Source organism: Anas platyrhynchos, chromosome 28 (assembly GCF_047663525.1).
Source record: "Anas platyrhynchos isolate ZD024472 breed Pekin duck chromosome 28, IASCAAS_PekinDuck_T2T, whole genome shotgun sequence".
NCBI lineage: Eukaryota > Metazoa > Chordata > Aves > Anseriformes > Anatidae > Anas > Anas platyrhynchos.
This window is the reverse complement of record NC_092614.1, coordinates 4,315,441-4,331,065: the sequence shown is the minus strand read 5'-3', so window position 1 is coordinate 4,331,065 and position 15,625 is coordinate 4,315,441. Positions and strand designations below refer to the sequence as shown.

Below are 15,625 nucleotides of genomic sequence, written 5' to 3'. Positions count from 1 at the left end.
ACCGAGCCCTGGGGAACGCCACTAGTGACTGGCCTCCAACTGGACTTGACTCCATTTACCACGACTCTTTGGGCCCGGCTATCCAGCCAGTTTCTAACCCAACGAAGCGTGCGCCAGTCCAAGCAAAGAGCAGTCAGTTTCTTGAGGAGAATGTTGTGGGGAATGGTGTCGAAGTCCTTACTGAAGTCAAGGTAGACCACATCCCCAGCCTTTCCCTCATCCACCCAGTGTGTCACTTTGTCATAGAAGGAGATCAGGAGATCAAGCAGGACCTGTCTTTCTTAAACCCATGCTGAGTGGGCCAGATCACCTAGTTGCCCTGCAAGTGCCGTGTGATGACACTCAAGAGAATCTGCTCCATGAGCTTCCCTGGCACTGAGGTCAAACTGACAGTCCTATAGTTCCCTGGGTCTACCCTCCGGCCCTTCTTGTAGATGGGCGTCACATTTGCTAGCTGCCAGTCAACTGGGACCTCCCCCGATAGCCAGGACTGTTTGTAAATGATGGTAAGCGACTTGGGCAGCTCCTCTGCCAGTTCTCTCAGTACTCTTGGGTGGATCCCATCCTGCCCCATCGACTTGTATGCATCCAAGTGCTGTAGTAGGTCACCAACCAGTTCTTCGTGGATAGTGAGGGCCACATCCTGCTCCCCATCCCCTTCCAGCAGCTCAGGGTACCGGGTATCCAGAGAACAACCGGTATTGCCGCTAAAGACTGAGGCAAAAAAGGCATTAAGCACCTCTGCCTTTTCCTCATCTCTTGTAACTAAGTTTCCCCCCGCATCCAGTAAAGGATGGAGATTCTCCTTAGTCCTCCTTTTTGTGTTGATGTATTTATAAAAACATTTTTATCTTTAATGGCAGTAGCCAGATTGATCTCCAGATGATCTTTGGACTTTCTAATTTTGTCCCTGCATATCCTTATAGTCCTCGCAACATCCTTATAGTCCTCCCTAGTGGCCTGCCCTCTTTTCCAAAGATTATAAACCCTCCTTTTCCTCCTAAGCTCAAGCCACAGCTCTCTGTTCAGCCAGGCCAGTCTTCTTCTGCACCAGCTCATCTTTGGGCATGTGGGGACAGACTGCTCCTGTGCCATTAAGATTTCCTTCTTGAAGAGTGCCCAGCCTTCCTGGACTCCTCTGCCCTTCAGAACCACCTCCCAAGGGAAATGAGGCCCATCATCTGACGATAACCCTTCAAGAAGTCCAAATCATGGAATCATAGAATCTTAGAATGGTTTGGGTTGGAAGGGATCCTAAAGATCATCTAATTCCAACCCACCTGCTATGAGTAAGGACACCTCCCACTAGACCAGGTTGTTCAAAGCTCCATCCAACCTGGCCTTGAACACTTCTAGGGAGAGGGCATCCACAACTACTTTGGACAACCTGTTCCAGTGCCTCACCACCCCCACAGAAAAGATTTTTTTCCTAATATCTAATCTAAATCTCCCCTCTTTTGCTTTGAAGCCATTACTCGTTGTCCTATCACTACACTCCCTGATAAAGAATCCCTCCCCTGCTTTCCTGTAGGCTCTATAGGTATTGTAAGGTTGTTGTAAGGTGTCCCTGAAGCCTTCTCTTCCACAGACTGAAGAACTCCCACTCTCTCATCCTGTCTTTGTAGGAGAGGTGCTCCAGACCCTTGATCACCTTCATGGCCCTCCTCTGGACTCATTCTAATACTTCCATGTCCTTCTTGTGCTGGGGGCCCCAGTGCTGAACACAGTACTCTGGATATCTAGGAATTATTTTCTTTTAGCAGAGCTTTTATTACTTGTCTAGCCTGACTGGTGCAGCAGTGAAAAACCTGTTGCCATACTGAAAAGGTATCTACTAAAACAAATAAATATTTGTATTGTCTACATTTTGGCAGTTCAGAAAAATCTGTTTGCCACTGTTCCCGAGGAGTAATACCCCTTTTCATTTCACCTGCAGGAGGCCACCATTGTATTTTAAGATTGTTTACATGGCAAATCTCACACCTTTTCAGTATTATATCTGTGTTTGTTCCTATAGTATATCTTTTGATATTGCTGATCATTGCATCCACTCCCATGCAGATTTCTTCATTTAACTTCTTAAGGAGGTTTTCTATCATTTTGGTTGTTGTAAGAACCTGCCAGTTAGGACTTACCTACAATCCCTCTGCATTTTTTGAAAACTGAAATGTTTCTGCCAGCTGATAATACTTTCCAGAATATTAAGGAGGATCCATATTCAGTTCACACAGTATTAAGGCTCCTGCCACATATTCTTGTAAGGCCACTTTTTTAGCTGCCAAATTGGTCTTTCTGTGTCCTTGAATCACTTCTCCTTGTCCTTTTTCATCAACTTTGCAATGAATTATTGCTAATTCCTTTGGCTTTAAAACCTTCTTGCCCTTTTTGAATATAGAAGTGACTTTTGTTTTCCTCCAGTCTTTGGGCACCTCTCCTAGTCATCATGATTAATCAAGGGTTATCAAGAGTGGCCTCACAATAACATCTTCCAGCTCCCTCAGCACATATATGTGCATCCCATCAGGGCCCCTTGGACTTACATTACATATGTCAAAAAAAAAAAAACAAACAACACACACACACACAAAACAAACAAACAAAAAAAAAGGTCTGAAAGAGAAGTCTGCTGATAACACATAAGAAACATACATAAGAAATATACACATATATGTGTGTATAAGAAATATGAGGGGTGGAAAAGACATAAACACATTTCTAATTACTATGTAGCTGTTATAAGATGAAATGTAACATCCAGGAAATCTTTGCAATGTCCTGGGACCAGCACTGTTTAATATTTTTATCAATGACATAGTGGGATCGCGTGAACCCTCAGCATGTTTGCAGGTGACACCAAGCTGAGTGGAACAGTCGATACAACAGAAGGAAGGGATGCCATCCAAAGGGACTTGGGCAAGCTTGAGAAGTGGGCCCATGTGAACCTAAAGAGGTTCAACAAGTCTAAGTGCAAGGTGCTGCACCTGGGTTGGGGCAAACCCAGACAGGAGTACAGACTGGGAGCAGTCTGTACATTGAGAGCAGTCTCTACATTGAGAGCAGCCCTGCAGAAAAGGACTTGGGGGTTCTGGTGGATGAAAGTCTCGACATGAGCTGGTGGTGCGTGGTTGAAGCCCAGGAGGCCAACTGCGTCCTGGGCTGAATCAAAAGAGGAGTGGCCAGCAGGTGGAGGGAGGGGATTGTCTCCTTCTACCCTGCCCTCATGAGGCTCCTCTTGGAGTACTGTGTCCAGTTCTGGAGCCCTCAGTACAAGAAAGATGTTGATCTGTTAGAACGGTTCCAGAGGAGGATCACGAAGTTGATCAGAGGGCCAGAGCACCTCTCCTTGAAGGAAGGCTGAGTTCAGCCTACAGAAGAGAAGGCTCTGGGGTGACCTCGTTGTGGCCTTTCAATACTTAAAGGGAACTTATAAAAAAGATGGAAAGCAACTTTTTGCTTAATGTGAAAAAATAGAAAATCTTTGCAATGTAGGGTGTGATATTTGTGAACTTGCTTTTCCAAGTGAAAGGGACCAAGAATGTGGAAAGCAAAACCACAAACAACATCCCAGTATGCAGTATGATATATGAGGGTGTTGAAATAAGGTGTGTTGAAAACAGCCTTGATTTTTCTGTTATAGTCAGCTCATTCACAGCTTCCTGGTACATAAAATATTCTTTTTAACTGCAGCTGAATTTCCTGTTTCCTTCTTAGGAAGAACCCCAGAAACTGCTTCTCCACATGTGCTTTTTAACAAGACCAGATGAAAGTAACTGGAGAAGCAAGCAATGAGTTTTGTGCAGACAGTTACAGTGGTAACAGTGGGCACATGCTTAATTTCCTCCCTAATTTTTAAAAAAGGATGCCAGGACTCATTTTGAGTGTTGGAAAAGACTGCTGTGCCAAGTTACATCTTATGCCTGGGCATCTTGAAGAATCAATAAAATGATGCTTATTGCTTACCATGTCTGCATTGCAAAACCCAGGGCTTTACAACCTTTGGTTGCAGGACCTTGACAGTGCTGAATGCTCTGCAGTGATCATCCATTTTGTTATTCGATGAGTACATCTGTCTATGCATAGACATGCCAATACAGAAACTACTGACTTAATACATGATTATGTTTTATACAGTTTGTTAAACGGTGACCTCTCTTTTACAATGTTGTTATCCTAGGATTTGGCTGTGATCAGTATAGTATGCTATATACTGGTTGACAAAGTGTTATACTTCTCATATTAATGAAAAACCGTATTTGCTGCTGGAAAAATGAGTCATGATACCAGGCAAAAATGAATATTGAAGCATGGCCATACTAGGACATACTAATTCTCTACTGGATACCGGTAGTGGCCTTGTAGATCCTGATGGAGATAATTAAGAAGTAGGCAGGAACATAGTGATATCCCACTTCGCATTCTCTAATAATGATTCATGGAACTAGAATATATAGGATAGGACACATGGCCTGGGAAGAGTACAGGGATGCAGTCCAAATGAGCAGGGATGGGATAAGGAAAGCCAAGGCACAGATGGAACCGAGACTGGCAAGGGATGCAAAGAATAACAGGAAGGGGTTCTATGGGTACATTGCTCAGAAAAGAAAAGCCAAGGGGAGTGTACCATCTCTGATGGATGAGAAGGGTGAACTGGTAACAGACGCGGAGAAGGCTGAGGTACTCAATAACTTCTTTGACTCAGTCTTCACTGCCAGTCAGGCTTCCCAAGACTCTCGTTTCCCTGAACCTATAGATGGAGGCTGGGAGAGAAAGTCCCACCCACTGTAAGCAAAGAACAGGTTTGAGACCACCTGATGAAACTAAACAAGTAGAAGTCTATGGAGCCTGATACAAACATCCTAGGGTACTGAAGGAATCAGCTGATGTAGGTGCCAAGCCTCTCTCCATCATATTTGAAAAGTCCTGGCAGTCAGGAGAATTTGATGGTAACTGGAAAAAGGGAAACATCACTCCCATTTTTAGAAAGGGTAGAATAGGAACTTACAGGAAATGTGGAGAGCAACTTTTTGCCGAATGAGATAATGACAGGGTAAGAGTTTTTGTTTGATTGTTGGTTTGTTTGTTTGTCTTTAAGTAAAAGAGGGGAGATTTAGATTAGAGATCAGGAGGAAATTATTCACTTAGAGCATGTTAAGGCACTGTAACAGGTTGCCTAGAGAGGTTGTGGATGCCCCATCTCTGGATGTATTCTAGACTAGGTTAGATGAGGCCCTGAGCAACCTGATCTAATGGGTGGCATTTCAGTTTATGACAAGAGGGTTGTAATTAGATGATCTTCAATGTCCCTTCTAACCCAAGCCATTCTATGATTCTATGAATATTTCAGTTTGTTTTGTGTACACATGTGCACACCTGTTCATTACCTTTTGATTAAGTTTGAAATTAGGTAGTTAAATTTGGGTGTTATACCAAAGGGTTATTCATGCTTTATCATAAAACTTCCATTCTCTTTTTAAGAAGCAGAATGCTGGGAATTCATAATAATTTAAATCAGTTTTCTGATTTAAATCAGTTTTTCTAATTTAAAATTTTCTAATTTAAAATTTTCTAATTTAGTTTTTCTAATTTAAATCAGTTTTCTGATTTAAATTATCAAATCAATCTGAGTCAACTAACCATTAATAGCTAGTAAAAGACCAATGTTATCCTAATCAGTTATACAGTAGTAGTATACTACTTGTACACTTATTTAGGCTAACATTGGTCTTTTTGTTGCCTTTGGATGTACACAGTATTTATGAATGTTTTTAGCATAAGAAGTCTTGTTCAAATGATAACATTCGATGGCAGTTACGGGAATATGGGCAGTGTTGCTAAGGTGGAGCAACCAAAGCCACCAGTCCGTAAATCATGAATCCCTAGGATTTGTGGTGACTAGCATGATGCAACATGACAATTACTCAATCCTTGTGTTAAACATTACTTTTCTTCTTCCTCCAACCCCCCCCCCCCTCTTCCCCCCCCCCCCCAGCACACTTGGAAGTAATAAATTCAGCTCCTTTCCAGTTGCAAATTTACTCTGAACTAAAACATTGCTCTTCATACCTTTTTCAAAGATCTATAGGATACCAAGACAGACATCTCAATGGCTACCAAGGTATGCTCTTTCCCTTACCCTAGTTTCCCTCTCTATTTTCTAATTCTTCTTCTGTCTGTTTCATTGTCCATATTCTATGACACTTATGTAATAATGACTTTGAAAATGGATGTCCTATGTACTTCATGCATATGTTACTCTGCAAAGTATTTGTAGGGACTAACCTCAATTTTTTGAGTCTTCCTGTGTAGATAATATCAAAAGATAAACCTCCAAAACATGAATGAGAGCAAGGATAGGATTCATCTCACTGACTGCAAACATCTGCAACATAGATTTCTACATATGAGCTAATCACGAATGCATTTCATAGTGAAGTGGAACAGTGCAACAGTATCTCTGGAGTGTATGAAATATGGTTCAGGAGTGGTATTCTAGAAGAGGTTGTTTCTCTCCATTGATGTTAAGGGACATTAGTGTTAATGTCAAGAAATGTTAACGGCTATAACTGACATGGAGAAGGCTGAGGTACTCAACAACATTTTGCCTCAGTCTTCACAGGCAACTGCTCATTCAATACCTGCCAGGTCACAGAATCTCAGGGCAGGGCCTGGGGGAATGAAGTCCCACCTCTGTAGGAGAAAGCAAGGTTCGATACCAGAATCTGAATATGTACAAGTTGATGGGGCCTGATGAGTTGCATCCAGGGATGCTGAGGGAACTGGGAGATGGAGTTGCTAAGTGTATAAGGAATTGGCTGGATGGTCACATTAAAACAGTTGCAGTCAATATCTCAATGTCCAGGTGGAGACCAGTGATGAGTGGTGTCTCATCCCCTCAGGGTTCTATTTTGGGAATTCAGCCAAGCCAAGTGTAAGGTTCTGCACCTGGGTTCAGGCAATCACAAATATCAATACAGACTATGTGATGAATTGATTGAGAGCAGCCCTGCAGAAAAGGAGTTGGGGGTACTGGTGGATGAAACACTTGACATGAACTGGTAATGTGTGCTTACAACCCAGAAAGCCAATTTTATTCTGGGCTGTATCAAAAGCCCATGGCCAGCAGATCAAGGGGGATGATTCTCCCAATCTCTTCTGCTTTCATGATATCCTGCTAGGTATACTGCATCCAGCTCTGTGGCCCCCAGCACAAGAGAGACATGGACCTATTACAGACAGTTCAGAGGAGAACCACAAAAATGATCAGAGCATGGAACACTTCTCCTATGAAGATAGATTGAGAGAGCTGGGGTTATTTGAATTAAAGAAGTCTCCTTCTCTAAGGAAGAGGAGAGAGCAATAAAGGGAGACCTTATAGAGGTCTTCCAATACTTACAGAAAGCCTCCAGGAAAGATTGGGAGATGCTTTACCATGGTGTGTAATGAGAGGACAAGGGGCAAGGTTTTCAAACTAAGAGAGAGTAAATTTAGATTGGATATAAGGAAGTAATTCTTCACAATGAGGGTGGTGAAGCACTGGGACAGGTTGCCTAGAGAAATTGTGGATGCTCCCTCCCTGGAAGTGTTTATGGCCAGCTTAGATGGGGCTTTGAGCAACATGGCCTAGTGGAAGGTATGTCTTCCCAGACACGCCACGAGTGTTGGAACTAGACAATCTTTAAAGGTCCCTTCCAACCAAAACTGTTCAGTGTTTGTGCGATTCTATGACTCTATTATGTTCAGGTATGTAGATCTCAGGGTGAAATCTAAGTGAAATGAAGTAAACTTAAGTGAAATGAATGCTGCCACAAACATATATCAGATCTATAAGAGAAACCTGGGTAAGTTATATTTCTTTAGGCCTTTATGATCATTAGTTCCAGTTAGACATTTGTTTTTAACTGAAAGATATATCATTGACTCAAGGAAATCAATTGTTGAATTCGGCTGCAGTTGATAAATTGTTTCAACAAGAATTCTGCCCCTTCTATCCTCTATTTAAAGTATACTTGAAAAATGAGTTCTCTGATCTTCTTTTTGATGATGTTAGGTATTAAATCAGGGTAAACATTGGTTAGTCTGTGGAGAGCTGGATCATATGTATGGATACCGTATATTAATTTTTATGTAGTGAGAAATGGTTTTACCCTGAATGTGTTTCACTTTTTATGCCAGAATGATAATGAAGTTCGTGTGTCTAGCGATCTCTCAGAAGGTGAGATAAAAGCCATTCAGAAGAGAAGAGAAAGAGTGAAGACGTGCCTGCATGAATTACTTGATGTTCATTTTGATGAGGTAAGCACTGACAATCATGTTAAAGTAAAAAGGATAACACTCCCATGATGTAACACAGACTGTCATTTGAAGTGAGGTCAAATTATTGACCTCAAGAAAATTAACTGTATATCAGCCAAAACCAGCACAACATCACATGGTATGAAATATTCCTTTAGTCCATCTGGGTCAGTTGTCCCATACCTATTATATTGCCTTCTAGCCTCCTGCCTCCTAGCCTCCTGCTCACCCACAGCCTGCTTTCGGGGGGTGGAGTGCGAAAGAGAGAGTCTTGATGCTGTGGCAGCACTGTTCAGTAACAGTCAAATTATTGGTGTGTTATTAGTACCACTCTAGCCTCAAATCCAAAATACAGCACCATATTGGCTTCTATAAAGAAAGTTGACTCTAATCTAGTCAAATGCAGTACAGCATGTGTCTTTAGAAATGTCTTGGCTGGCTATAATAGTTCTATCTTTCACTTCTGGAAAAAAATAACAAATAAAGGTCTTGGTGATGGAAAGGGAACAGAGAAACACAGTACATACTTCTCAAGATACAGTTATATTTTGAAGCAACGTCACAGAAACATAGTCAGAACAAAACTGCGTATCAGAAAGACAAGTGCGGTTCATTCATGGTGGGACAATATAAAGGAGAATATAATTTGTGACCGTTATGTAAAGGGAAAAGAGAAATAGGGGAAAGCAGGTAGATTATGGAATGTGTCCTAAACAAAACTAACAGGTGAGGTGAGAACTTCAAGGGCCCTTATCCCTGACTGTTTGTTAAGCCTTTGCTCTAAAAAGAGTGCATCAAGATTAACCTTTATGTACTGGTGTTTTCTGTCTTCCTCTCCTCAGGATAAAGTACCTAACATTGTTGTTCTGGGATCAGGAGGAGGCCTGCGTGCTATGATAGCCCTGCTGGGAACCTTGGTGGAGCTGAAAAATCAGAATATCTTGGATGCTGTCATGTATCTGTGTGGGGTGTCAGGATCCACTTGGTAGGTACCTGTTGACTGGTGTGATAGTAGTGAACTGCTTCATAGATTCAGTAGCAATATGACCTTTCTTCACTGTTCAGAACCCTGTATGGGGCTCACAACTGATGAACCTGATGAACTGATGAACAGGTGAGATGTGGCCTGTAAAGGGGTGGGAGGCACAGGAAATACTTATAATATCACCTACAGTCCAGCAAGATTGATCTGTCATCCCTAGAGAGGAAGAGCCTCTCAATTAAGCTAACTCTGTCTTACCTTCTTGAAGCTATAATTCCCCTTATTTAGAGGTTAATGGTGATGAGGAGAGCAGAAAAGTGACAACCAGCCAGGAAAATATTGAAAACTTCTGGGTACCATACTACTCAGAAGTAAAGGGGCTTGTTTAATAGAGGTTATGTAACGTTTAGAAAGGGCCTATAAAACTTAGCTACATCTTTCGAGTGTATGTGAATGACTCAAGGTGCATAAATGTAAACACCTAGTACCATTTTACCTACTTTGCCTGCCCCTTGCCTGTTGGGAAAAGCACTGGGTCTCCTACATATACTGCATCAAATCTACTAAATTTGTAGTGATGTCTCTAACACATGACACGTTAAATAACGTTATATATATGCATGGTTATTCTCTTGAATTTTGTACTTGATTTACTTTTCAGATGTATCTTTTATGCAATGGAAAGAAACGACATTTGGGAACAGGAGCCATTTTACTTTAAAGTCTGTGTGCACCATTGTCAGCGACATGCATGGATTGTTGCACACTTAATTTAGACAACTAAATACATGTGCCTGTATGTACACCTATATACACCTAGCCTTCTCTTTTATTTAAGGGGATAGGTTTATGATCTGTAAAGATAGACTTATAGCAACAGCTTAGATGTTATAGAAGAAAATTCTGGTTTTCTTCAGGTGGTTCACAAGGACACAGGTCTACAGCTCCTGTGGAAGTCTTGGACACTTTACACCTCAAGTGTCACTATCTGTGGTTAGGAGCCCTATGTGGTGTCTGCAGTAATCCCAAACATCTTCACAGTAGACGGATAGGATGCCAGCCAGAACGACCTAGACAGACTTGACAGGTGGGCCTCTTTGAACCTCATGAAGTTCAACAAGGCCAAGTGTACGGTCCTGCTTCTGGTCTTGGGCAACCCTAAGCACAAATACAGGCTGTGCTGTGAATGGGCTGATAATAGCCCCGAGGAGGAGTTGGCAGTGTTGCTGGATGAAAAACTCAACAGGAGCTGGCAATGTGTGCTGGTAGCCCAGAAAGCCAAGCCCATATCCTGGGTTGCATCAAAACAAACATGGCCAGTAGGTTGAAGGAGGTGATTCTCTCCCTCTTCTCTGCTCTCATGAGACCCCATCTAGAGAACAGTATTCAGCTCCAACATAAGAAAGACATGGACCTGTTAGATCAGGTCTAGAAGAGAGTCACGAAGATGATCAGAGGGCTGGAGCACCTCTTCTACAAAGACAGGGTGAGGGAGTTGTGGTTGTTCAGCCTGGAGAAGAAATGGCTCCAGGGAGTCCTTACAGCAGCCTTCCAGTATTTAAAGAGGGCCTCATGAGAAAGCTGAAGAGGAACTCTTTAACAGAGAGTGTAGTGATAGGACAAAGCATAATGTTTTTAAACTAAAAGAAGTAGGTTTAAATTAGATATATTAAGATGAAATGTCAGTCTGAGTTTGGTGCTGGGAAAGCTTGTGGAGCAGCTTATCTTGAGTGCCATCACACAGAACTTGCAGGACAACTCTGGCCCAGGGTTGATCAGGCCCTGACAAGGTCCAGTCAGCATGGGTTTATCAAAGGCAGATCCTGCTTGACAAACCTGATCTCCTTCTATGACAAGGTGATGTGCTCAGTGGACAAGGGAAAGGCTGTAGATGTGGTCTACCACATCACCTTCACCTTCAGTAAGGCTTTTGACACTGTTTCCCACAGCATTCTTCTAAAGAAGTTGGCTACTCAAGGCTGGGACAGGTGTATGCTTTGTTGGGTTAAAAACTGGCTGGGTATCTGGGCCCAAAGAGTTGTGGTGAATGGAGTTAAATCCAGTTGGAGGCTGGTCACTCGTGGTGTCCTCCAGGGCTCAGTATTGGGGCTAGTTGTCTTCAATATCTTTATCAGTGATCTGGATGAGGGAATCGAGTGTACCCTCAGTAAGTTTTCAGATGACACCAAGTTAGGCACGAGTGTTGATCTGCTCAAGGGTAGGAGAGCTCTGTAGAGGAATCTGGATAGACTGGACTGATGGGCTGAGGCCAACTGTATGAGGTTCAACAAGTCTAAGTGCTGGGTCCTGCACCTGGGGCACAACAACTCCAACCAGTGCTACAGGCTTGGGGGAGAGTGGCTGGAGAACTGCCCGGCAGATAGGGACCTGGGGGTATTGGTCACTAGCCATCTGAATACAAGCCAGCAATGTGCTCAGGTGGCTAAGAAGGCCAAAAGCATCCTGGCTTGTATCAGAAATAGTGTGGTCAGCAGGACTAGGGAAGTGATTTTCCCCTTGTACCCATCTCTGGTATGAACACCATGAACATAGTGTTCAGTTTTGGGCCCCTCACTACAAGAAGGACATCGAGGTGCTGGAGCATGCCCAAAGAAAGGCAACAAAGCTGGTGAAGGCTCTAGAGAACCCAAAGAAGGGCAACAAATCTGGTGAAGGGTCTAGAGAACAAGTCTTATGAGGAGCAGCTGAAGGAGCTGGGGTTATTTAGCTTATAGAAAAAAAGGCTCAGGGAGACCTTATGGTACTTTACAATTACCTTAGAAGAGGTTGTAATGAAGTGGGGATCAGTCTCTTCTCCCAAACACCAAGTGATAAGATGAGGGGAAATGGCCTCAAGCTTTGCCAGAGGAGATTTAGGTTGGATATTAGGAGAAATTTCTTTACTGAAAGGGTTGTGTGGCATTGGCTGCCCAGGGAAGTGGTTGAGTCACCATCTCTGGAGGTCTTCAAAAAACATTTTGATGCACAACTTAGAAACATGGCTTAGTGGTGAACTTGTCAGTACTAGGTTAAATGTTGGACTAGATGACCTTAGAGGTCTTTTCCAACTTGAATAATTCTATGATTCTATGAAGTGCTTGACTATTACAGTAGTGAGGCACTAGAACAGATTTCCCAGAGAAGTTGTGGATGTCCCATCCCTGCAGATGTTCAAGGCCAGATTGGACTTTGGGCAACCTGATCAAGTGGGAGTTGTCTGTGCCCATTAAAGGGAGAGATTGAACTAGATTATCTTTAGGGTCACTTCCACCTCAAAATATTCTATGATTCTATGATTTTATGATCTTCATTGTGCAGAGTCAACACACAGACAACAGGCTGCTCTTGATGAAGAAAGTAATTCTATACACCTTAATTTATTAGGTGTTATTAGGGCCATAGAGTTGGTCTTGGAACAGTCTGAACCCTTCACATCTCTATAAGTAGTTAGCAGAGATGATATTTTAGTAGGATATGATGCCACACTGCAAATGTACCAAATTTATTGGTCCTAATAACAGACTAAAAATTTCACAAGTTTGTAAAAATGGTGACATGATGTAATTCATTTTACTTAAGTTTGTTCCATGTTCTTTAATGGATTATCTGTTTCTTAGCAGGCTTCACATCTTTCCCACTAAAGATTTATGCAAAATCTGTATTCCTACAGCAATTTACCCTAAATAAATGGCATGTAACCACCTGAAATTCAGTTTCATGTCATCTAACTAATTAAATGACATTATCAGAATGTAAGTGGGAAGCAAATGATCAAGGAACAATGATATCCTTCTATGCTGCAAAGTTCCTTGCTTGTGGAGAAGCCTATGAGTTCTTTTTCTTCACATACATTTTTTAAATCATTCCAACATCTGCATGCACATCGAAAGGAAAAAAAAAATCAAAGCTCTATTCATTTCCCTCTTTACTAGAAAACAGATTTTTCTTTCTCCTTAAAAGGTGCATGTCCATGCTGTATACAGATTCTAAATGGTCAGAAAAATTGTCCCTGGAAGAGAATCTGATCAATATTCTCACAGTGGACAGTTGGGATATTTCGAAGGCAATAGACTATTTAGAGGAGTCATCAGAAGATGAAAATTACTCACTCACTGATGTCTGGACCTGTGTTGTATACAAAATACTGCATCAGGTAAGAAACTAATTACAAACACCTTTTGAATGTTTTGAACATCTCAAAGTAATTGCAACTGAATTTGACTTTTGTGAATGTTTTGAGAAGTTGTATAAATTGAAGCAAAATTTTAGAGCATTATGTCTAATCTCTGGATATGTAAAGGTAGAGAGGTTAATCCAACTCCATTCTCCAAAGTGGGGTTGTCCCCAGTAGTACAGAAGAGAGGAACAACAACTGATGTTCATACTTATTTTCCAGTTTGATGAGAAGGAGCTGACTGATTACAAGGATGCCTCAGAGAGTGGAATAAACCCTTACCCAATTTACGCAGCAGTGGATAAGGAAAAACTGAGTGAAGCGGGTGCAAGCTCTCCAGGTAAATATGGGTTCATCTTACAGTATTTTAAATACCATCAGATATCTTAAATACCATTAGGTTCCCTTAAGGCAATGGCAGACCTAAATTGTGCTTATACCCAACCCCATTTTGACAAATGATGGAGAAAAAGAGGCACTTCCAGGGGCTGAATCACATTCTGTAAAGGTCACTTGCATGATAGGAGAGTGAGACAGCTCCAGAACAGAATAGACTAAACAGATTAGATAAGACATCAATAAAACAGATCTTCAAAATGTAGGTTGTAGATGAAATTTTATGCAGGTCTCATGTAGCAGCAATTTAAGATGTATGAATTCCTTTATGGTAAATCACAAATCAGGTTTTTTTTTGTTTTTTTTTTTTTTCCTTAGCAGCTTTTTATCATTAGTTAATCATTATCATATTTAATAGAAGAAGTCAGTAGCGTCTGCTGCAGTCCATACAGTGATTTAGTTAAAGATTTGTAAATAGCAGTGCTCACACACAAGGTATTAGCAATTTCTGTAGAGCAAGGGACTGGTGATTTCTATACAACAAGGGATTGGGGGGTTTCTAAACTCAACCCATTGAGTTTCGCGATCAAGTACTTTTCTTTTGTTGAAGTACTCACCCTCGCCTGACTCAGCTTATTCAGCAGACAATCATTGAACCTCAAGGAGTCTGCCCTAATAGACATCCCTTCTCAGGGCAAGATCCTAGGTCACAGCCCACTGTGGTCCTGGAGAACTCAAGGGGGCTTTTTGCTTAGGACCGGTATTTATAGGACTGTGAGATGAATGGCTTTGGTCAGTATTTTTCCATTCTGGCCACAAGTCATGTTAGGTAATCCTTGTGTTGCCAAACCAACCATACAATTCCAGTACTTTCCAGATTGTACAGTTCAGGTAGTCAGGTAGCAGGAGTTCCAGGTTAAGTTAGGGAGTGCCTAATCATCCCAACTCACTGCACTTGTAACAATGGCAATCCTGACATTGAAGAGTTGCTGGAGGTGAGGGAGTGAGGTGGAGGGAGGGTCTGCACCACCACAATGTAGAAGCTGGAATATAGACTTTTGGTGCCATCATAGAACTCCTTGGCCTCCATCTGAGAATTCAGAGGGGCTCAGTTCTTTTGTAAAGTTCTCTCTATTCACATTTGAGAATCCTTTTGTCACAAAAGTGACTCAGGATGTTCTGTGACACAGGGGGAATTTGTACCTCCTTTTAGTAAACGTTTTTGGTAAGATTTAGTCATGATCATGAGACAGCTGCTCAATTAGGGAAATGAGCAGGAGAGAGCGCACACACAAAATTTGCAGTAGTTTATATACGATTTGCAATAAGGCACTATGCAAACATATACAATCATATTGTTACAGCAGTCCCAACTCTGCAAAACATCTTCCCTTATTCCATGCAAAACAGAGCTTTGTCCAGGACAGGTGTGGGCCTTGGGTTGGCACCAATCTTTTGTTATGTGTTCCTGAGGCCTTGATCTTCTCTGAAGCTGATTTTTTCTCAAAACAGGAATTTTGGTGTTTCTCTCAAATAATCTGTTTGTTGTTCCCAGCCCATCAGATGAAAGTTCTCAGGCCAATGTTTATAGCTCTGGGCAGAGTCAAAGTGGTTAGGTCATAAATTCTAGGCAGAAAAGTTAACCCTTTCATTGCAGAGCACGTAGCACAGAGCAGCAGAGTGGTTAACCCCTGCCTCAGTCTTACCATACTCTGCCTACTTCACCTACTCCTCTATAACAGTATGGGCTTCCTTTCCATCCTACATCATAACAGTCAGCTCCAGGCAGATGACTCAGTTCAGGATAGGTCCCTGGTACCGTAAGTCCCTGGTAACATATA

At 42.0% G+C, this 15,625-nt stretch overlaps 1 protein-coding gene across 1 annotated transcript; it reads left to right on the top strand.

Annotated features, from left to right (window-relative positions):
* Positions 1-5,993: 5,993 nt before the first annotated feature.
* LOC139999629 (cytosolic phospholipase A2 gamma-like) lies at positions 5,994-15,407 on the top strand. The gene is made up of 6 exons (XM_072028646.1): positions 5,994-6,115; positions 8,173-8,292; positions 9,135-9,277; positions 13,235-13,427; positions 13,671-13,788; positions 15,340-15,407. Exons 1-6 carry the CDS (start codon positions 6,104-6,106, stop codon positions 15,405-15,407), a joined length of 654 nt encoding a protein of 217 aa, XP_071884747.1. The 5' UTR covers positions 5,994-6,103.
* Positions 15,408-15,625: the final 218 nt, after the last annotated feature.

Bases quoted from the DNA above. Each gene is read 5' to 3' on its own strand.
- LOC139999629 (XM_072028646.1), top strand. The intron at 8,293-9,134 runs GTAAGCACTGAC...TCCTCTCCTCAG, and splicing joins TTGATGTTCATTTTGATGAG to GATAAAGTACCTAACATTGT. The intron at 13,428-13,670 runs GTAAGAAACTAA...CTTATTTTCCAG, and splicing joins TATACAAAATACTGCATCAG to TTTGATGAGAAGGAGCTGAC.